The sequence below is a fragment of the Thermobia domestica genome, chromosome 2 (assembly GCF_964235325.1).
Source record: "Thermobia domestica chromosome 2, izTheDome1.hap1.1, whole genome shotgun sequence".
Classification (NCBI taxonomy): domain Eukaryota; kingdom Metazoa; phylum Arthropoda; class Insecta; order Zygentoma; family Lepismatidae; genus Thermobia; species Thermobia domestica.
In genome coordinates, this window is record NC_137455.1 from 202413271 (window position 1) to 202438723 (window position 25453).

Below are 25453 nucleotides of genomic sequence, written 5' to 3' on the forward strand. Positions count from 1 at the left end.
GACTCTTGAATTGTTCGAACCCTATATCCTGTAGTTTTGATTATTCACTTGGCCGGATAAGATTTAAGTTAGCCTAATCACTCGTTACAAGATTGTGAATAAAATCGTTTTGCATTGCTACCAACTCTTGGAAATGACGAACATATTCCACGCGATTTTGTGAATTCTGTGGCTTTAACTCGTGGCATAGGCATAATGGTATAATTCTCATAGAATTCTTTTCAGGGGCTGGCTGATCATCACTAATTCTTAAGAATGCCTTCTCGTGGAATTTTCGGGGTTTCACTCAAAACTCTCTCAGATTTTGGATACTTCTCATCTGCTGAAAATGTTCCACCAATGGATGAATTGCTGGTGAACTGGGATCATTTTGAACACACACACACAATAATAATAATAATAATAATAATAATAATAATAATAATAATAATAATAATAATAATAATAATAATAATAATAATAATAATAATAATAATACGCTTATTGTGTCAAAACAATCGAATATTGCCTTTCAAAGTAAAACTGAACAACCTTGCTTCTTTGTTCGGAGGAAAAGCTTTTCGTGATGATTTTCCCAAGTTGAAAAGACAAAGACAAGAATGTGAACAATAAAAATGTTCTTAATATCTAAAATCATAAGGTGAATTATGCACCACCCTATATAATACACTACAAATAGTGAATAATACAGCAGCAGGAGGGGGAATCTGCCCTTTCTTCAATTTATGGCCCAGGGTTATCGTAGGATATATATTACAGAATTGTAACTTACAAGGACATTTAATCGTCTGCGAAAACAAACACACACACAAAATAATAAATCAATACAAATAAAATAGCTTTGAACTATTTCTAATTTCTTTGACAGCCTTCAAAAATTTCCACATAAAGCTTTAACTTACATTGCATTTACATGTTGCAACCTTACCTAACTAACAAATTAATTACGTTAACTTTGGGTTTCATAGAGACCAAATACATACAATCCTAAGCGCAAGTTGAAAAGTTATTATGGCTCATTTACACCAATTACATTTAAATAAAAACTTTACACTTAAAACTACATAAAAATGTCCATTGCACGTAAACAGTACAAAGATTTTTTTTAAACACTGTCCTCTCCCCCCTTTCAGATCTTTTATCATAACTTATCTACTCAAAGATAAACTCAGCGTCAGAAGGATATTCGGTATTTAAAAGTAATCGCACTCCCACTGTGTGTAGAGGAAAACGCATACTGATTGCATTTCACCACAGATATATAAAAATAAAAGTATTCAAGTTCTTTTCTTTTCTTTTCTTTCTTTCTTTTTTTACAAACAAAAAATACGTAAACATGTTTTTTCTTCTTTATCTTCAAGGTTTAATGAGGTAGCTTCTGACATACTTTTTTTCCAGGTTACGACTGGTTTGCAAAACAAAAACTGGAGTGACGGGGAAAACATGTACGAGGGTTGGTTGATGTTAATTTTAGTTTAGTTTCAAGCAAAAACTAATTTCGTCTTGGCCTTTTTGTCCTAAAATGTACATAGTCTTATAGTACACGAGGAAACTAAATTTAATGGTACCAATTTGCAGTGGAGCCAATTTTTGTATAACTTTGTGAGTCCGTTTAGGTATGTGTCACGTTATCACATAAAATCAAGCAACTCTATTCAGATCCTGAAGCGCACAAGCAAACTGTGAGAGGAAGGGGACATTATCGGCGCCAATATCAATTTATCATATACGACTGCAGTGATTATCATCTCAAGACTATTCTTAATTGGATGCAATGCAAAAGAGGGCTCACTGTTTTAGTTTAATGATCGAATTAGCCCGAATGATAAGAACTGACAGAGAAACTGTAGTTTCGTGTGTGTTTCATGTACGAAATTTAAAAAGGTGATGATTTGGAGTTTAGCGCCCCGTTTAGTACTGAGGCTTTATGAGATTTGGATCTACAACTTTAGGTGGGATCTCGAGCTCCTACTAGGAATCGAGTGTTAACCTTATAACCACGAGAGAATTCAGAAAATTTAAACAACAGGTTCAAAACAAAAGATTTTGGACTACCGCGAAAATTAAGGCGCCACTACCTATGTTTAATCAGGAATTAACAAGAAATATTTCATTTTTTTCCCCCAAAATATGAATAACTTATCAAGCAACAACAAGCATTCCACATTTCTCTAAATCCTCATTAGATGCAACGTTCTTTCAACCATTCACAAAAAGGGAAGATAACGGTTAAAGCCACTCCACTTAAAATTTTCTCTTTTTTTCGTTTATTTGTTACGAACTCTCCCCAAGATACTGACTCAAAATGCAATATGAACTAGTCTTTTATATTCAAGAGAGAACTATGGAAATATAGATATACGCAGCAGAAGTTATACGTCATACATGGCACACTAAACAGGACATGCATATAATTACAGCAAACCGATATGATTATGTCAATATTAATACTGCATTAAGGTCAAGTATCACGTAATTTCACATCGTGTTTTCACGTTGTAGCTGTAAGCACCCGTCGTTGCAGGGTCTTAATTCAGAAATTGGATTTAAAGAAAGAAAAAAGAGACAGAGGAACAAATGTGTTAGAAAAAATATTGCCTTTTAACTGTGAGTTAACTCAATATAACAAATTAACATCCTAAGTTTTCTTTCTTTTTAAGTTTGCTTTAGGTTGTCATTCAGTTCTAAGATCGTCCGCATCATGATTGACGTTCTAATACTCTGGTTAGTTGGTTAGGTGGAAGAACATTAAAAGGTTTGAACGCATTACCGTGATTTGGAATCTACCTTAAACTTTAAGTCCATGTGTCCTATAGCCTCGGTGCTGAAAAGGGGCGCTAAACTTCAACTTAAAGGAGCAAAGCTATATGACACGTGGACTAAGAGCAGATGAGTAGACAGAAATTTGAATCACATTAGGTCCTACCAGAAATGGAAGGTGGGTTTCTCTTCCCCCACGATGAGCATAATGTCAACAGTTAAAAGTAGGATAACTTAAAAAGAAAGGAAGTTGCAGCAAATGTTTATTTTGGAACAAATTAAAATAATTTCACAGTAAAACAGAACTGCAAAATGAAAATGTTAAATAAACTATAGTGTTTATTCTATAGCTGAATATACAATAAAACAGTATTACATGTTAAAACAGTATTACATCATTAACATGTTTGTATTAAAACTTAACTTTTTTTTCAAACAAAAGTCTCAAAATACCGTCTTAAAAAATCGAAACAAAATATTGTTTTCAAAGCAGGACAATCCCGATTAATCGAGACATATGGTCATCGTATGCCTCTTCCCCGAAAAAGTTATATAATTAATATAATATTATATGAAAATTAAGTGACCGATTGACCCATACCTGAAGTACGTAACAATATAGCTCCCCGTAGGTGCTTTAGACGATGGGCGCGAGATTTTAGAAAATCAGGATATATGTATATACAATCCATTTAACCTTAAAAACTAGAATAACAAATGGAATATACTTAATATGGAATCCAAACAAAGCAAAATGTCGGAGTCAGAAGCTAACTCGTTTGAAGATTCAACCCCGGACCGTGCACAGCAAAGATGAGAGCCATAGCTAGTACATTATGAAGAATTAATCTCACCACAAAGTTCCACGAAGCGTGTGTTACAAAGTGCAAATTCGGAAAACTAAAATGGTAATAACTAATTTCACCCATTTGAAATACAGCATATTTCAGTAGTGATTTATGAGGGTGATTTTCTGTAGCGAATTCGCCAGTCAAAGAAGAAAGTAATGGATAATAAATTAAAAATAGTAATATTTGTTATTTCCATAAGTAGATTTGCTTTGTATATAATTACATAGGCCTACACACTAATTGTTTTTTTGAGCAAAACCATATATTTTCATTAAAAATTAAATATGTGTTACAGTTTCACCAACAAACATAGGGTCATTTAGGGAGATCTCGACACTTTTTAAGGTCTGGTAAAGCTAGTGATCATAAACGCACGTGAGAAGAAACATTTGGTACGTGGACGGTTACTATCGGTTCTCAGTGACAAGTTGCATATGCAGAGAAGTTAATTTTGTCTTGTTACAAAGGAAGCAGAAGCCTCTGAAATAGTTACATACAGTTTTATTTAAGAAAAATATCTGTTATAAGTTTCAGTAAGTCAAAAGTAAGATACTGCGGTAATATATGTTGATGAAATGAAGCAAAGGATTGGTATTATGATGGAGTATACCCTATGTATGCATGTGTGTCAGGCTGACACCATTGCTTGTTAACAATGACAACTCGTGCCAGCTTTTCTTTAACAACGCATTTACGGGATAAATCGACACTGATTGTAGGCAGATTTAGACGTGTAGTTCCTTTGTTATAAGGAAAGTAATCAGAGAAAGGACTACCGTCTAGTTAATTTCAGTGTATACATCTTAGGTTTAGGTTACGTAACGAACACGCTTTCTCAGCTTCTGAGTAATTTAGTACGGTATAAACCTATGGTAAAATACCTTCGGATTTAGATTAGCACAGTACATGAGTCAAAGATTCTGATGTGTTAAATAAAGCCTCTAATGCTCCCACTACACATTACTCAAAATTGTCAATCCTTTATGTATCTTTCTTCCGTAGTTTGGAAAACAATTTCAACTTATCTTATGGCAACTTTGTTCGTAGGAACTTTAGCAAAATGTAAAAGAAAAATACGAAAAAATGAGTTTCAGTTGGAAGAAATCAGCCTCTGTTGGATTCTTCGCATATGGATTCCGAAAATGATTGTATTAAATTGTGATTTTCGATTATTGATTATTATGCGTAGTGAAATATTGAAAGCAATATGTCGCAAAACAGGTTGAAAACAAAGTTTGCTATTAACGAGTTTACATTGTTTCAGTGTTATTTCAACTTAGGTTTAATAAAGCGCAGCAAAGTTTGCAAATAAGTCATATGTAGATAGTACAAACCTTACAGCAAGTATTTCATCGTGTTTTCTGTTTGTTGTAAAGGACACTGTTTCCAAAGATGTGAAGGATTTGATTTCATTGTTTATATAGTGTCGACATCTCCCACAGTAAGTGTCGACTTCTCCCGCAAGACTTCCAAAATCTACTTATCCGAACCATTCTGTTTATGTGTTCCTGCATTTGTAAGTACTACATTCACGGGGAAGATTTTGTGTTTAATAGCTAGGGCAAGGATTGTTGTCAACTATTATTGCTTTTGCAGAATAAAATTATCGTAACTTCCAGAGTAGTGTCGAGTTGTTTCTTAGCGTGTCGAGATGTCCCTGAATGACCCTATGTTGATCGAGACGAGACCAACAACAAAATGACGATTTTCGATTCAATATTGAGACTGCTGTTTGTAGACTTACGAAACCCAGATTGTACGCAGTCTCGTCTCGATTCCACCGCTAAGTAAAATAATGACAACGTATATAATAAACATTTCCTTCGAAAAATGACTTTGCACTTATTTACTTACGCAGTACTTAAAACAAAGAGAAATCATGCTGCATTTGAACAGCAAAATAAAATATAGACTCAATCCATTAAGGAAAGGATAGTTAACTTCACTACGAAACAAAATGGAAAATACGCAGTAATTTCAAGGCCACGCTGCCGCATTTCCGCATTGGGTTGCCTTTCTTTAATTATTACTCTCGGCGAAGAATACACTCATAAGTTTGCTGTGTGCATTACCTATTTATTCATTAGAGTGTCCCAATATTATCAGTATCATTATTCAAGTACTATTTTCAATGCTGAGGTTTCGGCTGTTGTAAGTCCATATAAACACACGGAAATCTACTTTTGTTTAAACGTAAATATCGTACGTTAGGTACTTACAAACTACTCGCATAAATTGTTATGCACGTAAACAACTGGCAAAGTCCTTGTGTTGTTGGATAAGATAAGTATAGTTTCCTCCTTCTTTTGTAGTCATTTTTTTCTTTTTCTTTTTTCTTTCTTTATTTCTTTTCTTTTTTTTTTTTTTTTTACCTAACACTCATTTTTATTTAAGAATCCTTGTATCACTATTCCTAAACAGAACTGTGGAAATTATACTCGTACATCCTTCGCCTCTGAAATATTGCTCACAAATCTACATTATTGCATGCAAATATGATGCCAATTTCCCTTATAAAGCTTTACATTTTAATATCTTGTGGTTGTACCACATAAATACGAGTTTTTTTTTTTCCAAAATAGCTAAATCAAAATACTTTTTTTTTTTTGAAAGAATAAATATAATAGATTCACCTTACAAATATCTGAGCTTAGCGTCCCACGAGTATGCCCTTTAGGCTAAGGGAGACTATGATTAAAACAAGTGAATGATGATGGAAAAATTGGTGGAATGAGAAAATTGAAGGAAGCGGGAGCAACCCAAGAAAACCCACGGACACATTGTTGTCCACCACAAACTTACTTGGCCGGGGATCGAAGCAGGGACACCATGCACCAGAGATAAACGCTCTACTAGAATCACCTTACATACAAAGATTGAATGTTATGTTCACATGACACGCAATAGCCAAAATCCATACTACAATCATCGGTGTTCCTTTGTGAATAACATATTTTACCCGTAAATTTTCAAGACGCACCTCATATTCTTCACCTGTACCGATTTTTATATATATAAAAAAAAGTACAACGGATAATTTTGAATATTTACAGATATTATTGTTACAAAAATGCTTAAAAAAAGAAAAAGAAATATTTAATTACTGTGTTATTTTATTTTGAATCATTTCATATGCTTCTATCTAGTACAATCATTCGACATACTTCGGTAATTAAAATTGACGTACTCCTATCACTTTGGTCACCCTGCTGGCCTAGTGGCCACGCATGTGCTTTTGGTTTACATGGTTCAGGGTTCGATTCTCAGTGAGAGAGCATAAAAATTTAAACTCAGAATCATTCCCTAAACACCCATTTCCTTTAGACTACAGGGCATAACTGTGGAACGTTAAACTAAAAACAATAATAATAATAATAATAATAATAATAATAATAATAATAATAATAATAATAATAATAATAATAATAATTTCATTTTCGGTACTTAATCAGCCCCAGGCCCATATGAATAAATTTTACCTCCGGATCAAAACACAGTTCACCCTGGGCAGTTCAATATGTAACAATAAAGACGCGGAAAGTGGTAACAATAAAGCGCTGCTGCCTGCTGAAATTTTCATGACCCAAGTTAACATTTCCTTTCCCAGGGACCAAAGCTTCCAATTGAACCATTTAGACAAATGAAAACTGTGAGTCTAGCATATACGCAGGCCTAGAAGACAACCAATATGTGTGAGGAAAATAGATACACGTGGTCCACGTGTAAAACCTTACTGTGAATCAAATAGATACACATGGGGCTGAACCTGCTAAAAGAGAAATTTAGAGAAAATAGAAATAGACATTTTAGTTGAGTTGAGTTGAGTTGATTTTGAGTTTAACGTCCCGTTCAGCAGCGAGGCTTTATGAGACGTGGACCTACTGATTAACGTGGAATCCGAACCACATGAGCTCAACCCGGGAATCGAACCCGGGTCTCCCACGCCAAAGGCGCGTACACTAACCGTTTAGGAAATAGGCATTTATTTTTCATTTTAGTGATTATCTCGGCACCTGGGGCGAAAGATTTACAGCGCTCTCATCTGTCTGTAATAATGAATGGCGTACGTAGAGAATGACGTAATGTAGTGCATGACATATTGCTGAGCACAATAATGCCTAGAAGTACTTAAATCTCATTCAAACTGCTTTTATCAATGTTGTATGTTCGTATACATCAACGTCAATAAATGACACACGTAGTTTCCTGCTTTGTAAATCATTACGTGTGTCACGAACAAGATTAAATTTAGAGGATTTCCTTTTGGAAACTAAGCTATACATTTACTCTAATACACTATTATGCAAAGTAAGTTTCTGAAGAGAAATAGATACTAAGGAAAACAGAAAATTGATACCCTTGATTTTTGATATATTCAAGGTCCTAGCTAAAGCTTACATCTCACACAGATTTAAAATATCAATTTCTAAATGGGAATATAGTTTTTACTCATTTTGTTAAAATCTCTGGTGAAAGGGGTCTGATGAAATGTCTGTTTTTTTTTTTCGCACGGGGTAAATAGGTATATGGAAAACACGTATTTGAACTCCATTCCCCCTTTGGATATGCATTTCAATGGAAGTTCAATGACAAAAATCCACAACATACCATATTTTTGGGAGTGACGCGATCACAAAAAATTTTATTTATATATATTTATAAATATAGAATTTTCAAAGACGTTAGACCGTGGGTCTATTTACTTTTACCGACAAGTTTCATCTTATTAACTTGACGAGATCATGAAATATTCAATATTTCGCATAACTTTTGACCTCCCCCCTTTTTTTAAAGGATATTCAAAGTATGGTAATATGATAAGAATCCACTTCGAGCTAGTTGATAACTATATCCAAAAATTCATTTCAAACTGTTGAGCCGTTTCCCCGTTATTAGATCACCCACAACCACTTTCTTTTTCCTTTTTCTTTTCTTTCTTTTTTTTTTTAAATGTAAATATATCTATACATGGCTCGAACAATCTCGGATCCAAAATTAACAATGCAACTAGAGATACGACACTGGCCAAGGGCGTCGATTTCTCTGTAAATTTGTGTGTGTGTGTGGGGGGGGGGGGAATTCAGATGCAGAAGGTATATATATTTGTGTGTGGATTTTAAGACCAATTGCATTCAAATTACGCCAAATATTGTATATTCATAATACAATAGGAAGCCCCCCCCCCCCAGGATCGGCACCCTTGACTCTGGCGCATTCTTTATCGTAATCCCAGTTTTTCTGCCAGTGGTTTTTATTTTTATGTGCTTGGATGGATTAAAAACAAATTATAATAGATTCCTTACAAAGTTCAGTTTCCAACTTAAAACTTTAACATGAATGACCTATTATTGGAGGATTATGATTCATCCAGAAAAGTGAACAATTATTTTAGTGTTCAAACTACAAGGCGAGGACACGGATATAAAATACACATTACTGCTTTGTGAAACTTCACTAACGTTGCCTTGAATTGCTGTTCTCTTTGAGAGAAAGCCTGTAGACTGAAGTAAGCTCGTACTTTATACATTTGTAACTACAATTTAAAGCCAATAGGTCTATGCACAAAGGCGGACTAACAAACTTTGACCTATTCGGCTCAGCTACAGAGTTGGCTCATCATCAAAATGTCGGTCCACGAATTTGGATTTTTGATGATCTACTGTAACACACGAGGAAAAAATTATATCTAATTGCTCAAACAACTAATAAATAAATAAATAAATAAATAAATTACAGGCATAAATGTGAGAGTTCCGATTGCGCACAAAGGTAAGGTTTCCTACATATAATGTACGCGCAAATAATTTGAACCAACATTATTTCTGATAATCAAAGCTTCCTCCTTCAAATTTTAAAGAAGTATCTCAGCCTAAGACTAGAAGTTGCTGAGTACATATAGGAGAAATTGAACCAGTCCTTTGTTAAAAGGGGAAATATGTAATATATTTCAAATGGAACATACTCCTTTTCAACAATGATCAATTCAATTTTCAAACAAAATATGTTCCCTATATATAGGTATTTTCGTCTTTATCATCTTGGTTTACCGAACAGCGAACCAGATGGGCCAGTTCGCCCCTGCCTATGCATCAAATTAAAATTGTATTATTGTGGCGCCTATGTCTGAAGTTTACCAGCCCTGTATATATCATGTTACATTTTCACAATAAAAATACCGTACTTTCATCCGTATGTACGAAAGTTAATTCGGCTCGCTGGTACATGCGAAGAGCTCAGAAAATTCGTTATTTACTAGTAGCATCAAATGTTTAGTGGAGCAATTTCTAGAAAATGTAGGATTTGCTTTCCTCAAAGTAGTCCTCCGCCCCCTTTCCATAAAAACCACCGCCCTTCTACATTCCGGATGAAAGTGACTGAAGTCATCATTGGATGTTACACACATGTAGCACACTTTCAGACAATAATTGCTTGGATCGTTCAAGCAAGTTTGTGAGTTAAGTGCCTTCAGTTTAAGAAGATTCCATTATTTGATTATCATTAAACAGATAAAGATTTCCACAGTCCTTTAAGAGAAGGAAGGCGATGATAAATACAACTGAAAGAATGCTAAAAATGATAATTGATTATATTGAACGAAATGTTAGAAAAAAAAATAATTTTATGAAATAATTTCAATATAATTACTTGTTGTCCACGTACTGTAAATAACTTGACATGGTAGCCAAGGATATTTTGATCGAAACTAAATCATTTTAAGATATTTTCGTTTATAGACAAGAAAACAAAGTTGAAAATAAAGAAATATGGCGACTACTGGAAGAGTGGGATTCTTGGTTCGATCCCAGCTCGCGCCAAATGAACTTTGTGGTGGGCAAACACCGTGTGCTTGTGTTTTCTCGGGATTCTTCATTTCATCATTTGATTCATTTCCTATCATCACCGTCTACTTCAGCCTAGCCGACATAACCGTGGGACGTAAAACCTAACAATTTCATTTCATTTTGAAGAGTGTGAGCCAATAATAATGTCCAAAGCAAGCAATATTAACCTCCTTTTTGATCAGTTACCATATTTCAAACAGTAATTACCAAAGCACTCTGTTTGTAATATAATAATTAACATACTGTTAACGATTTCATTGATTTACATACTTTCCTATGAGAAAATACGAATTCATAGCAGATTTGTATGTGAAAAAATGTGTTAATGCCCGCACACTTCCTTTGTTGTAATATGTTTTACACGGAAAATATTGATTTATTTGATTCATTAACTTATTTCTTCTTCTTCCTTTTCATTATGCAATGCACTCTATAAATATAAAACGAAGAGTGAAAGTCTTCTTGATTACTCAGATGCAATCTGTGTTAAGATGACAGAGTAACGGAATTACAAACTTCATGGCGAATATACAATCATGATCAGACATTACGCAAATATCTTCTTTTTGCGGGGAAAAATTTCGCTCATTTGGATGTATTGCACTCGAACAACAAATTTGTATTTTAATTACACAGAGAGCATATCGTCTGTTCTCTCTTAAATTCTGCAATATTATTAGTGTTTGACGGAACAATGTGTCCCAAGATGAAACATACACCAAACTATAAGTCTCATTGAGCTGAACACTATGATAAGGCCTATGGGTGAATGTAAATTATTTTATTTTATATTTTACTTAAAATTGCAAAAATAAAAACTACCAATCTATCAGAGTTCCTAAGACACGTTGTGGTAACATATGCAATATTAACAAATTGAAAATGTTCCATGTTATTATAATTCTGTAAGCGTTTCTACTTGAATAAAAGATACATGTCACTACACTAAACTTTTCCCCTCCAATATTTTAAACTAAATCATTTTATGCTGCAGTTATTACTGAAGATTTATTTGTGAATACACACAAAAAATACGTATGAGTGATTTTGAGGAAATTATAATAATTACTCCCAAGGGTAAACTACCTTTTGTGGAGTTTTATTTAGGAAACATGACTTGTACCATATTGTCCGATTATTACTGAAACATTTATTTATAAAATATTAACAAAATTGCATGAGTAGGTTTTTAGAAAATTGTTCGACCTTCCTCCTAAGAATAAACTACCCCTTCTGAATTTTCCGCACAGATACAACAAACAAAAAAGTATAGGGCTGTTAATGAAATATTTATTTATGAAATAGCTATGAACAAAATCGCTTGTTTCCCCCCCCCCCAAAAAAAACGCATTTTTAAAACTGTGGTCCATAAGTAATTTGCCCTTTATTTTTCAAGATAGGAATAAAATTCGAAATGCCCTCTAGATAATCTTATATTATATATAAAACTTAAGTTTAAAATTTGGTCTCTACACGTTGAACAGTATAGTCTCGAGGCGAGTAAACAGTTTCATTGAGAGGACGAATAGTTGTCCAAAAATCATTTTCTCGACCTGTAGGGGTCATGAACAGTGTAAATCTGTTAAAAAAAAACATTAAATACATTCGTTTCTTTTTTTTAACGATCACCACATTTTCTACTCTCCTATGAGTCCTATCGTCACTTGGAAGTACAAAGTAAGATGGAAAACAAAATTTCACTTAAGTAGCAAGAACTAAATAATAATAACTCACCATGATGAAATGCTCGTTCTTCCCTTTTTTGGCAATTAAATTCCAGTCAATCGTGTCCACATAACAAAGCATAGGGTTTTTCTCAATCCTGACGCTTCCTCGAAGAATGTCCGTCAGTGCTGTTAGACCAATTTCCTGCATTTGACTCATTTCAAAGATGACGAGAGCGTGGTCACGAAACAGCACATTTCCTCTGATAACTGACAGATTTGGAAATATGTGCCTCAGTGTCTTTAGACCACTCACTCGATACAAAAGAAGATAGTCGGTGATTTCCGTAAGCTCCGGAAAACTTAGATTTTGATAGTCCGATTCGTTTGCATGATCAATGAGCACAATTTGCACACAACCTTCCACTACACGGCAGCCTCTCAAGTGCTTGAAGCTTTCCACTGAGTTCCTTATGTCTATGTTCCCGCAAACTGCAATGAAAAACAAAGAAATATATAGTTAGTGAACTTTCAATACTTGGTAACTATTTAAAATATACAATTTAACTTTTTTTTTTTGTCATATTTTGTTTGCCTCAATTTTCAAATTTAACCTTAATCTAAATGTCTAAGGACAAGGAGAGTGAAAAACAACCAAGAAATAGGTAAATGCGTTTTAATTGTATTATAACTGATTGACCTATAACTTATCGTTCCTTTCTAGTATCAAAATACCGTTCACCGAGGAACCCGAACCATATAACCTACAATCAGGGATGAATGTAGACCTCTCACGTCAAAGGCAATGTCTACTAACTATACAGCTACAAGACTTTATTCTGTATTTTTCTCTCTTTACGTATTCAGCTGCAGTAAGCACTCACAAGTAGCTTCGCTCCAGATTGCACATATCCGCATACAGGGGACCCAGTTAAAATAATATAGATTTAGCTTGTTTTTATATAAAGGTACAGCACAGCTCTTAATACACCACTAACCTTTCTTTAAGCATAAGGCAGAACTACTGTGTGTATGAAATCTCTGGATCAGGCTTTACTTTCTATTGCTGTTTGGAATATGATTAAATTTACGTCTATTCAGAAACTACAACGATGCGTTTGATGATAATGTATATACGTCGTGAGCCACAAGTCGACAACACCAAAGGCTTCAGTCCCTATCCGCTTCCGCAAACTTCGTGGACCGCAGCGCAACACAGAATATTTGTAAAACAATTGGTGAATTTGTGATAAAAGATGCGGGGGATAGATGTTCGCGAAACGCAAAATTTACATTTCTGATATCATATAGCAAAAACAGTGTTTGATATCGACTATTGCGAACTAAAACCGACTATTTTGCGTTCCGTTGATTTAAACCGCTACAGAATTAGACCCCGAGGGCCTTGTGCAGAGTCGTTCCGACACGTGATTAGTGTTATACTAAAGAATTCGACTAACATCTGTTTGATGCAGTAGTCAGGCCCTTAGTATGACGCTAAACATGCGTCAAACGACTCTGCATAAGGCCTCGGCAGTTTATCAGGTCCTAACTGATATATATATATATGTCAGAAACTGATTTCCTAGTAATATTTAATTAACTGTTTCGAGGAACTAGTTCCCTACTAATCGATTCATTGAATGAAATGACCAACATAAAAATTTGCCAGATGAACGTGTATTAGCACCCTGAATTCGAAGAATTATCATCCAATAATATTATTGAAATATCACCCAATAATGAGGTATGTTCTTCTGCGCTTGAAAGATGTGTTTTGTGCGTTGAAAATTATGAAGCAGACTTGGAAAATTTGATTTAGGTAACCTAACTTAAATTGCATGTAATTTGTAATAATTTCATAGCTTAGTAGTTGAATTTAAAATGCATTTATGTCAAGTGACTTATGGTCTGCTCAGATATGGGAAAGCTTATGTCAAGCATCAAAGAGTTAATCAAAGAAGTAGGTATATGATATGAACATATCAATTGATACAATTGGAAAATGGAATGTTTCAAAAGTTCATTAATTTTAAAGTTCTTTGATTATGACCACTACAAAAATGATTAATGAAAGTGAATGATTTTGAAGAATTGATGAAATGTGAGCGTGGAAGAGAATCCCGAGAAAACATATGGAGAACATTTAAGAACATTGGGAACTGTTGTAAAATATGTACAATAAACTTCCTTATACTAACATACAAATACGTAACGACATATGAAATGAAAAGACGTTCAATGTAATTGGTTTCAGACTTCTACTTGTTCTTTTTCATACCTTGGGATACAAGCAGTCCAAACTAATGCACATTTTACATATAAATAGTGGCGGATTTTGAGAGATGTCACATTAGTTTTAAAAAATCGATTCAAGCAAAGGGAGAAACGCTTCGCAAAAATTAGTACATTAGGTCAGTTTCCCTCCCCCCCCTAACTTTTAGTGATAATATATTAATTTTTATAGGTTTAACTTCTTTAGGTATACGTGTATTTTTGTTTCATCTTTTTAAAAATAAAATGTTTTGGAGTGCCACGGGAGCGTCGTACTCCCCAATATGGACGCCTATGAAACAATTGTCTACCACAAACACATGACATGAGACCAAACTAAGGACCCTGCACACCAGAGATGAGCGCTCAACCACTGAATTGATGTATCACCTTACTATTTTCTTGCGTATCAACCAGACAAGCGACAGCATCACACATGTGTAAATACATAAGATACATGACAGAGTAGAATTTTAAGGGGAAAGGAATGTTAGGCGTATTATTATTATTACTATTATTATTAATTAGGTGTATTATTAACTTAGAAATATCTTTCCGTAAATCATATCGTTTAGAAAACTCTTGTCACTAAATAGTGCATGTATGTAAACCCAACTGAGTTTACTATCATCAAATCACACAGGATATGGGATTGGCATTACGATTTCTAGTGGTTGTCAAGTATCTCGTTATGTTACTGTTTTGGAACACAAACAGTAGCCTCTGAAGTTTAATAATAATAATAATATTTTAAAAAAGATCTTCGATGCTAACGCCGGAAGCAGGTTTTGTTCTTTAACGCCGACAGAACAAGAACGTAAGATAGAGAGAATAAAAAACGAGAGAGACAACATAACATATTGTGCGTCAATATCTCTATGTTCTTTTTGCTGACAACCACTGCGGTATTGAATGGCAAAAATCTTTCTTTCTCGCTCTCACGCTTTGTTCATGTTTGTTTGTTTAAAGGTAAGAGTGGAAATATAATCGAAATGCGTCATGGTTGCCATGGTACTCATCTTTTCTTCACCGTCTTTGCTTTTTTTTTTTTTTTTTTTTTTTCTTAGAGAGTAACTCACTTGCGCAGTTAACCTTAGCAACGCACCTCAGTTATATCGCCATACAGGGCTACATGCAAATATATTGTTATATATGTTCTTTGCAGGCAATTAGCACCCTTTTTCTCTGTTTGCAATAACCTAATAAGCCAAGATCGTTCTGGAAGAGTTTCAACAAAGAAACAAAATCATTCGCGATTGTTTTAAATAGGCCTACACTTAGGCAAACAACGATGAGATTAGTTGATGAAGATAAGGATGGGATGGGAGATTCTATTATCTTTCCTTTATCTAGAGAGCACTGGGAGTAATAAACAAGATGAAATCGTATTAATTAATGCTAAAAATGCATGTGACTATTGCTTTACTTAAGAAAAAGATCACCAAAATTATGGATGGAATGTTGGAAGTTTCCAACTACGGTGTCAAATTCCAAGCGACTTATGAACATTGCCCTAAGATGTCTTGCCAGGGAGGGAAATATAGACCTTTACTTCTGTAAAGAACGACCACAGTTTCAGGTTGCGGTCCAACGGTATTCTAAGCAGGGCTGGCAACCTCTGCCCCCTCTAGTTAGCATCTAGTCCTTAAATCTATATATTCCTTGTATAACGCGTGTTTTTGCTCTAACAGTTTTCACTGTTCCATTATTTTCAAATTGGCAATAGCTTTTCCAGTTCATTTTTCTTTAATAATAATAATAATAATAATAATAATAATAATAATAATAATAATAATTTTAATAATAATAATAATAATAATAATCAAATAAAAGTGGTAGGGGTCTAAATATAATGCATAGGTGGAAAAACTATATAATTTGAGTATACTGTCTAAGTCGAGTTGGACTGTGATATAACGATATTAAATTAACTAAAATTGAGGAATGAGGTCACGGATGTTAAGTGATATATTACTCATCTCTGGCGTGAAGGGTCCCTGTTTCAATCCCGCGTGATGTCAGATTGTGATGGACAACATTGTGTCCGTAGGTTCTCCTGTGATACTCTCCTCCCCCCCCCCCACACATTCTCACCAATTATCCGTCTGCTTTAGCCAACAACATGTAATAATGGGACGTAAAACAAAGTTTTAATTTTCAGAGTGTATATAACTTTAATTATGTTTATAAGAATTTTCTATACTATATTTATTTATTTTTCATTTTTAAACTTGTTTCTTATGCTAAATTTTTGTGTTGAATAATTTAAACGCATCGTGAATAGACCTGAAATAGTAATGTTTTGCATAGCGCAGCCGTTCCTCGGAGCCAGTTAGCCCTGTTATACAAGGTGCTCCTGTATTCGATTTTTACATTAAATTGGAAAACCCAGATAAATCAATTCCATTTATTACATCTCTTTTAGTTTACAGGATATAAATGTCAGACGTATCTCACAACCATTGGCGTCTCTGGCATGTAAAATTTGGGGGGGACATCAAAGGAAATGATCCAACTGCTAGTATCTCAGTGGAATTTTAGATTATGTCACTTCAAAATATTGGGGGGACACGTCCCCCCGTCCCCCCCGCCAGAGACGCCCATGCTCACAACACTGTTTACTTCACCATTATTTTATTCGCTCATAAAGTATGCTAGAAGCTAAGTCGAGTGGCATGTTAAGAATTGAACGTTTACATTTTCGACCACAGGATTCTTTCGTATATTGACAAAATTCTCACAAAAGCTTTCACTCTATTCCAGGTGCACCATTAACAGAAAAATACCCTGTTTCACTGTATATTTTATAATGTTTATAGTAATGTGCGTGGAAAGAAATACTGTCAGTATTTAAAAATAAACTCTTCATTTACCTTCTAAAGGGAAAAAAATATTTTTAAAAACGAGATAAAAAAGGTAATAAATAAAACGAGTTGAGGAAAACAAATGAATATATCTGGCAACTATGCATTCTTGGAATCTACCTTGAACACTAGAAACGGGATTTTGTAGTTGCACCTCAAGTTTTCTATCGATACCACGAACTTCAAGCACACCTAATCTCTTTTTAGCGGCAATGGTTTTCCAGCAATTATTTATCAGCAAGAAAACTCCTTTTTTCGTTTTTCTTTCTGTGGCGTATGCTTCCAAACTAATACTTTACAAATACAAGAGTTGTTAATGTAATTCTGAAACTACTAGAAGAGCAAATGGAAAATTTCATTTCGGAGAAAATAAGCTCTTTCGCGGCTAAGCGGTTAGCGTACGCGTCTTTGTCGTGGGAGACCCGGGTTAGATTCCCGGAGGGAGCTCATGTGGTTTGGATTCCACGTTAATCAGTCCCACCTCATATAGCCTCGCTTCTGAAAGGGACGTAAATCTCAAAATGAAAACTCATTTCGGAGAAACATCTCAAACAAATATTCAGCGTGTTTTGTTATTATTTCTACGATTCTAGTATGCACACTTATTTATGCATGCTTTTCGAAATTAAAACAAATGACAGCTTTTATCATTCCACCATTACACAGATATATTATACCCAAGGATGTTATAAAATAGAGGATCTGCTCTTACAACAAAATCTTGAAGCCATACGTCACAGTTTCGCCGCCCCTACTCTGCTCACTCCGCCCAATTGGATCGCAATATTTTGAGCCAACAATCATGGCGGAAACGAAAGTAGCCAATCAGACGATGGCGGAAACGAGAGTAGCCAATCAGATGTGCCGATGCTCGGTTGGTTTTTGGCTTCATTTATTTTATAGGATGAAGATACATATGGGCAGATTCTCTATTTTATAAGATCCTTGATTATACCTCTCTGAATGAACTATAAAAGAAACATGTTTGTTTGCTGAAGTTTAGCGCTTTTCAGGAACGAGGCTACATGATATATGGACCTACAATTTAAGTTGGGATTCTAATTATGTCTGTACCGGGGATAAAACCTGAGACTAAAAGGCCTACCTTCTAACCACTCGGTCAGCGTATTTGCATCCATTTCTTTTACAATCATCTACACTGTATTACCTACCTACCTACCGCCGTAAATGTTTGCCTACAATTCCAAAAATAATAATTCGCGTGTACAAGCCCCCGTTAGCCTAAATGTACAGTTTCATAATCTTAACTGCGTAAAACAGCTGAAAATTAAAATAGTTCATAGCCATATTAAGCACTCATTCTTAACTGAATGTTAGGCAACGTCTGTGCTTTGTCCAGTATCCTCGATTTCGGGGAATAGGGGTGGGAATCTAAAGTTTTAAGAAGGAGGTATTCATCACCTGCATGTTACACCTGTATCTTCAAAAATTTTTGGGGAGAACTCTAGAATTCAGGAAGGGAGAGTGATCCTTCCGCAAACATGTTTGGATAAAACACTGGGCACCGTTAAACCTACAAAGATGACTTATGCTTCAAGTACGTATGTGCTTGTAAATGATATGTACTTGTGCATACGTACTAAATACAAGTATTGCAGGATTATTAATTTCTTATTTGAATATAAAACCACACTCTTAATTTTTGAGTGCTTTTCTTTTTTGACGGGAAATGGAGATGAATTCCATCTTGCATAATGCAGTAACATGCGTGAGTGATATTTCAGACAACGGAAAAAGGATACGGTGTAATTAGTAGACTGGTTCTTTTGAAAATTCAGAGCTTTTTGGCTCCGCACTTCCTTGACACCGTCATTCACTTTGAGCATTTTTCAAAACTCTAAATAACTTATCTCATAAGATCAATAAAATATTGCAAACCTAATACAATAATTACATGCTCTCCTTGTTTCGCAATTCTTCGGTCTGCGACGCTAGTTGCAATCTGGAAACTCAGAATCTGATTCAAGTGCAGAATCGGATGGAGAGAAGAAAAAAATATTTTAAAAAACGTAATAATTTTGTAATGTCATAACCTATTATTGTAAAGTTACCAACATAACTATCTCCCCCTCCTGATCGCTCTAATTCCAGTATTTGGGGTTCAGAACATTTGCAGTTTGTAAAATGCCTGGAAAATGCAACCCAACTTACACGAAACATTTCCTCACAAGGACGGCAGTTGGTAGCACTGAGTCAGATCTTTATGCAAGTAAAATTATTGTGACTACATGACGCTCGAAACAGTTCTCCATTCTAAGATGAATCTCTCTGGTTTGGAGCGTGTTGCAACTTCCTCTGAAAACTTGAATGTGTACGTGTGTACATAGGCACTAATTGTGCTGTCCTGCCAAGGAATAATACAATGGCCATATTATTGAGTAATAATATATGTTAGATACTTGATTGTATAATATTACATATTAGTACTGCAACTTTGTCCTTAGATATTCAAAGTACACTCAATTAATTGATGATAAATAAATTGGCAAATAGTTTATTTTTTTAAAGAAGATTTCGGTTACTTTTTTTAAAGGTTTTATTAGCAACGTCGTACAGAATTAAAACACGCATCGTATCTTTGTCTAAACAGTTTCCCTACTGAGCGGCGCAGAGTTTTCCCTAAACCGACAGATGACAAAAACATGGCGGTCATTGTTTTAAGCGCACGAGTAACAAACCGAAATTAAATCGCAAATTTCGACTGGCTACAATCAACGCATGGATGAAAGAAAGTGTTTTCCGTAATCAGCTAGCTCTGAAGAATTTTACAGTACAATTAAAAAAAAAAAAAAAAAAAAAAAAAAAAAACAGTGGAAATGTAAATTGCATACACGTGTAAAGGGTTCTCTTGTACTGTAAGTGTACGTGAATTCCACTTGAACAAAGTTATAAAGTACATTATAACACACACATGTACAGAGTCAAAAATATATGTAACACAAATGGCAAAAAATAACTTCAAGCCATCCAATAATGGCAACCCTGCAATTTCAGAAGATGAACACTGACAAATAGTCGTTCTATAAATCTAGTCAAACTCCAGTATACATATATGTCAACTGTTCTTTTCAAGTCTATGAAACTGCATAATTTTGTATAACATTGTGAATAGCAAACACTGTTCACTTCAGAAGGCACACAGTTGTCGGATGATTCTTTTTCTTCTTTTTTTCAATGAACCGTACGAACGTACGATTTACGTCATCTGCATGTAGAGGTGGAACAGAGAAGATGAGGAAAAGCAAACGTCTTTCAAATATTAAGTAAGTGGGTATTCAAAAAAGATAAACAGTTAAAATAATGGCAGCCTCCTCAGGTGTGCTATCCAGAAGACCTTGGGACAGGTGCAATCGCCACGTACAGTACATACGATACCATTGCACACAACGACAGAATGCAAATTGAACAGCAGAAGCGAGCTTTAAAAGTCAACATTGTCTGCTTCCGACAAGTAAATGGCTATTTGTTGTACAGTGTTGCTGTTCGTAGAGTACTGTAATTATTAAAAAAGAACCTACGCTCTCCACATTTTAAAACATTTTATGGTCACGTAATACAGACTTTTATTTTTCGAGACTGCACGGTTGGCAAGAAAACGTCCGTCGTGAATTAGAAGTCGTATCACAGAAAATACGAATCTTCATTTTTTTTTTTAAATTTTTGATTTGATCTTCAGTTCAGCGTCTCTTTCAGCAGCAAGGGTATATGAGACGTGGACCTACAGCTTAACGTGGGATCTGTACCACATATGCTCCCGCCGGGAATCGAATTCCAGTGGACCTTCAATTTAATGAGATTTCAGTTATTATTCGCCCATTTCTCAATTGATTTAAGTATTTCTTAAATTAGGGCAGGAATGTAATGGGGCGTATACGGGAGTAGGAGTGCACCCAGTTTTTTGGGGGGAGGGTCCATATTACAAGACACTACGCATATATAGTATTGAACTGGTGTAATCGTTAGGTACTACCGCCTACATTCTCAGAAAAAAAATATAGAACTAGACTGTTTTACTTATATGTGTATAAATGAAGTGTAACATCAAAATCTTTAGGCTACATCTATCATATCTCTGAAAAAAGTATGGTTTTATGAAGGAAGTATATAAATATATCGACTTACCAAGTTTTGGGGACGAGTTCAGACCCAGGTGTACCCTGCACGGAAGTATACTGCAAGGGTCAATGTAAAGTTTTGGCCGTCGAGCTAATATTTAATATTTGGCCGAACTTGTGCGATCCGTTGTAATCATGCAGACAAGATGCCTGACATCCCGTTATCGTGTGATCAAACTGCGTGAACGACTGCCAGACAGTTTTTGCACGGTGTTGTCATGCCTTATACGCCCAAAAATTTCGCGGTAAAAGACGCAGCAACCCCCTAGACGAACATGCGGACCTGTTTGAAAGCAGACACTATACGTAAGAATATGTTCTTCAGGGTTTGTCGACTGCAACCAACCCTACTTACAACTCTTCCCTGAAATTACGCTAGTATATATTTATATTCAAAAAATAAAGAGGAATTCCAAACGGACATTAGTATAAACATAAAATAAATTTTAAAACGTTCCTTAAGCCCCGGTTTTTTTTCCTTTTTTTATGACGACTTATAGTTATTCAGCAGTAGACCCTGTGTCCCAATGACATCGAAGCATTTCTGGAATTCTATACATGATGAACTGTTTCACGGTTCAACTCCAGATTATCATTAGATCATGATAACATTTATATGGGATCTGCGAGAAAGTATACTCTTTGAAACTAAAGAGAATAATCAAAATCGGTACATCTGTGGTGAAGTTATGAATGAGCATGCACACACTAAAATCGGTTAATTATGATATTAACACTATCAACCGTTGAGGAGTTTCATGATAATTATAATTAGCTCCGATAATTATCATCAGATTCTAATGAAATTTATATGAAACCACTATGAGAATATACTTTTTGAAATTAAAAAAATAAATCAACAAAACTGATGTACCTATGTTGAAATTATGAGTGATCATACGCACAATTATGATATGAACACTGTCAGCCATTAACACACTTCATGGTCTAGATCGGAGGACCATGGTTAGATCCTCATGAAATTTATGTGGAACCACCGGAAAAGAAACACCCTTTCAAACAAAAAAAAAAGGAACCATTAAATTCAGTGTATATGAGTTGCAAGAGTTATGCTTGAACATACAACATACACACTATATATGATAAATACCAACTGAGAACCTATTCGCTTAAGTCGGATAAAAAACACATGCATCTTAGCTCAGAAACGCCACACTGTCTACACTAAAGGATTAAAGATACTTAATGTAGCTCAACTAATTTCAGTGTTAAATTAAATGAAATGAAATATATTTGAGTTCGACGTCCCACGGTAATGCCGGCTGGGCTAAAGGAGACGCTGATTATGAGAAATAAATGAAATGGTGGAATAAAGAGAGAGAAAACGGGAGAACCCCGAGGAAACACACGCACACGGTGTTTATCCACCACAAAGGTCAGTTGGTGCGACCACCATGCATCAGAGGTGAACGCTCTACTACTGAGCCACCACGGTCCCGACCTCAGAGTTAAGAACTTAAACCACAAATTTTGGCACAAGACACCTTGATATAACCTAATGCATCTGTAACTTATTCTATACTGTATTGCATGATCCCTAATTCCCAAATAACCTTAGTACTTCAAAGTTGTCTTTATTACCTAGAACGATTGGTTTCCCTGACATTAAAGAACTTTTCAATAATTTCGTTGGCATTAAAGGAGTTTTCGATAATTTGTTTGATTTTCCATGACAAAAATCAAATTCCCTGACTTCTCTGATTTTCCAGGTCTGTGGGAACCCTGGTTATGTATATATTAGAATTTTTTCGTTAAAAAAAAAAAAAAAAAAAAATCCAAAACTTAACTAAGTTTAATAGCAGTTGAATCTTGAACCACGTAAGTTCACTTTATGATTGATCGCATGAAATTCAATAAAATAAAATGTGAGAACCCTGCCTCACTGTACACAAGGAAAGAAAGACAGTAAAAATTTTAAGTGCATTCTAAGGAAAAATAGCTTCAAGTCTTGAAGTCCTTTCTAACTCAGTTCAGAGAGAACGATGCTTTTAAGTAAGAAGAATATGTTTATAAAAATTATACATGCGAACTTGTTCCTGTCTTGCAGTGCGAAAAGGAACCTTGTTTACTTTAAAAAATGACAAAGCACTACGGGGAAGAACGGTGATGTACTTCTATACTTTTTGTTTGCTTTTTTCTTTTCTTTTCACGCTCATCATCTTGTTTCTCCTTTGGGGGAAGAAGTTCTTGTTTGCGCGAAAATCGTCAAAAACGGTTGTGATAGAGACGAATAACTTCATGTTTACATCTCAAGCTACCACTTGCTCTTCCAGCACTCACTCACTCCTCTCCCTAGAAAGCTTTTCATTCTCTTCCTCCACCTCTCTTGTCATCTTCTCATATCCTGACCAACTCAAGAGACAGCAAGAGGAAGAGAGGTTGAACCACAAGCAGATTATTTGTCTTTTACGCGTTTCACTTCGTCTCATTAATTTTATGCTAGTCTGCTAACCATAAGCTACTATGACTTTTTTTTTTAAAAAATAGAAAGTAAAAAGGGATAAAAACTAAAGATAATTGCAGTAAATTGTTATGACGGATGCCGGGTAATTTTGTGGATAAATGTCACCAGGAATACGTAACTATGTATCCACTAACGGAAACAATGAGTTTAACCTGAATCATTGTAAATCGTAATTAATTATATAAGGAAAGTAGCAAATGCTCCACGTGTTACTGCGGGCTACATTTCCCGCTCTTATTTTCTCTACCTTTCATATAAAATTCGTGTGAACGAAATTCGAAAGCATTGTAAGATAATCTTAGTGAACTATCCCTTTTTCTTCTATTTTAATCTAAGTAAAAACCAGTTAAGAAAGCTTCAAGACCATTGCCAGAACGAACTTAAAAAGAATTTTGCCAGAACCATTTTTTTAAAAATATTTTTTCTTATTAACTTCTACAGGTGTTATACCAATTGTTCTATGTTGTTTATTATTATACTCATTAAACAAATCTTGTAATATAACTAACTATCCATTTAGAGTTTCCTTGAGTACTAAACTTTCTCCACAAACGTTCTAGAATATGTTATTTTACTAAGACACATGTTCAAAACGGAAGATTAAAATTGAACAGTTCGCAAAATATCTCTGTATGACTTAAGGTTCCCGAGATACGGCTCCCGAAATCCTAACTTTTTTGGCTAATATTTCGGAAACAGTAAGAGTGACGCGAAAAATTCCAACACTTCTTTGAGAAGTTTTTGATGCTCTATCGAATGGACGGCTCAAACTTGAAAAGTTCGCAAATATCAGATATACATACATACACACACACACACAGAGAGAGAGAGAGAGAGAGAGAGAGAGAGAGATAAAAAGCTCTCTGAATTCTTTAAGTTCGTTATCATTAATAATAATAGACTGCAACACATGCTTAATGATTATACATCAAAAATCTAAATATAAAATTTCACATCTTACCTTAAGAGATTCAGAAATGTGGACATCTTAAAACCCTCATAGCCCCCTGGTGTTAATTAGTAGAAACGTCTCAAATTATTCCACAATGGCAACTCGTTATATTGTTCAACAATCCCTCACTTATCAAATTTATTTAGGAACACCCGCTTGGTTCTCTGAATAATATTCTGAGTACCCGCGTAAATGAGATATAATATTCAAACAAGACAATGCGCTATTATTATTTCGAAGACTGTCGTCGGCATTGCAGTTATTTAGCAGATATGGGAGACAGACAAGATGTGATGACAATAATTAACAATGATAGATTACAATAGTAACCGCAAAACTGGATAGTCTTCTCCTCGTGCAGCCTGGAGAACAGGCATAGGCGGTTGCACAGTGGATGCAACTGCTCCCACAATAATTCCCACATTTCATACAATTCATTCTGTTTTGAATATACATTCTTCTGTATGTTTGGCTCTGTTGAAAAGTCGATTTCTATGAGCATAAACTCTGAAGATGTGATAAAGAACTTAAGCACATGGTTCCATTCAATAAAATTTCGTTATAAAATCTCTTATACTTGTACTTTAGTTTACACTGTGAAACGCGCTCTTAGTACCCGCCTATT

General features: G+C 34.9%; 1 protein-coding gene across 3 annotated transcripts in view; it reads right to left on the reverse strand.

Moving 5' to 3' along the window:
• LOC145678358 (insulin-like peptide receptor) overlaps positions 1 to 25453 on the reverse strand; it is a 292617-nt gene that overhangs the window by 137556 nt on the left and 129608 nt on the right. For all 3 annotated transcript variants that reach the window (XM_081748414.1, XM_081748417.1, XM_081748415.1), the window contains exon 2: positions 12188 to 12609. In XM_081748414.1, the coding sequence (XP_081604540.1) occupies positions 12188 to 12609 (422 nt within the window). The remainder of the gene's footprint in view (positions 1 to 12187; positions 12610 to 25453) is intronic.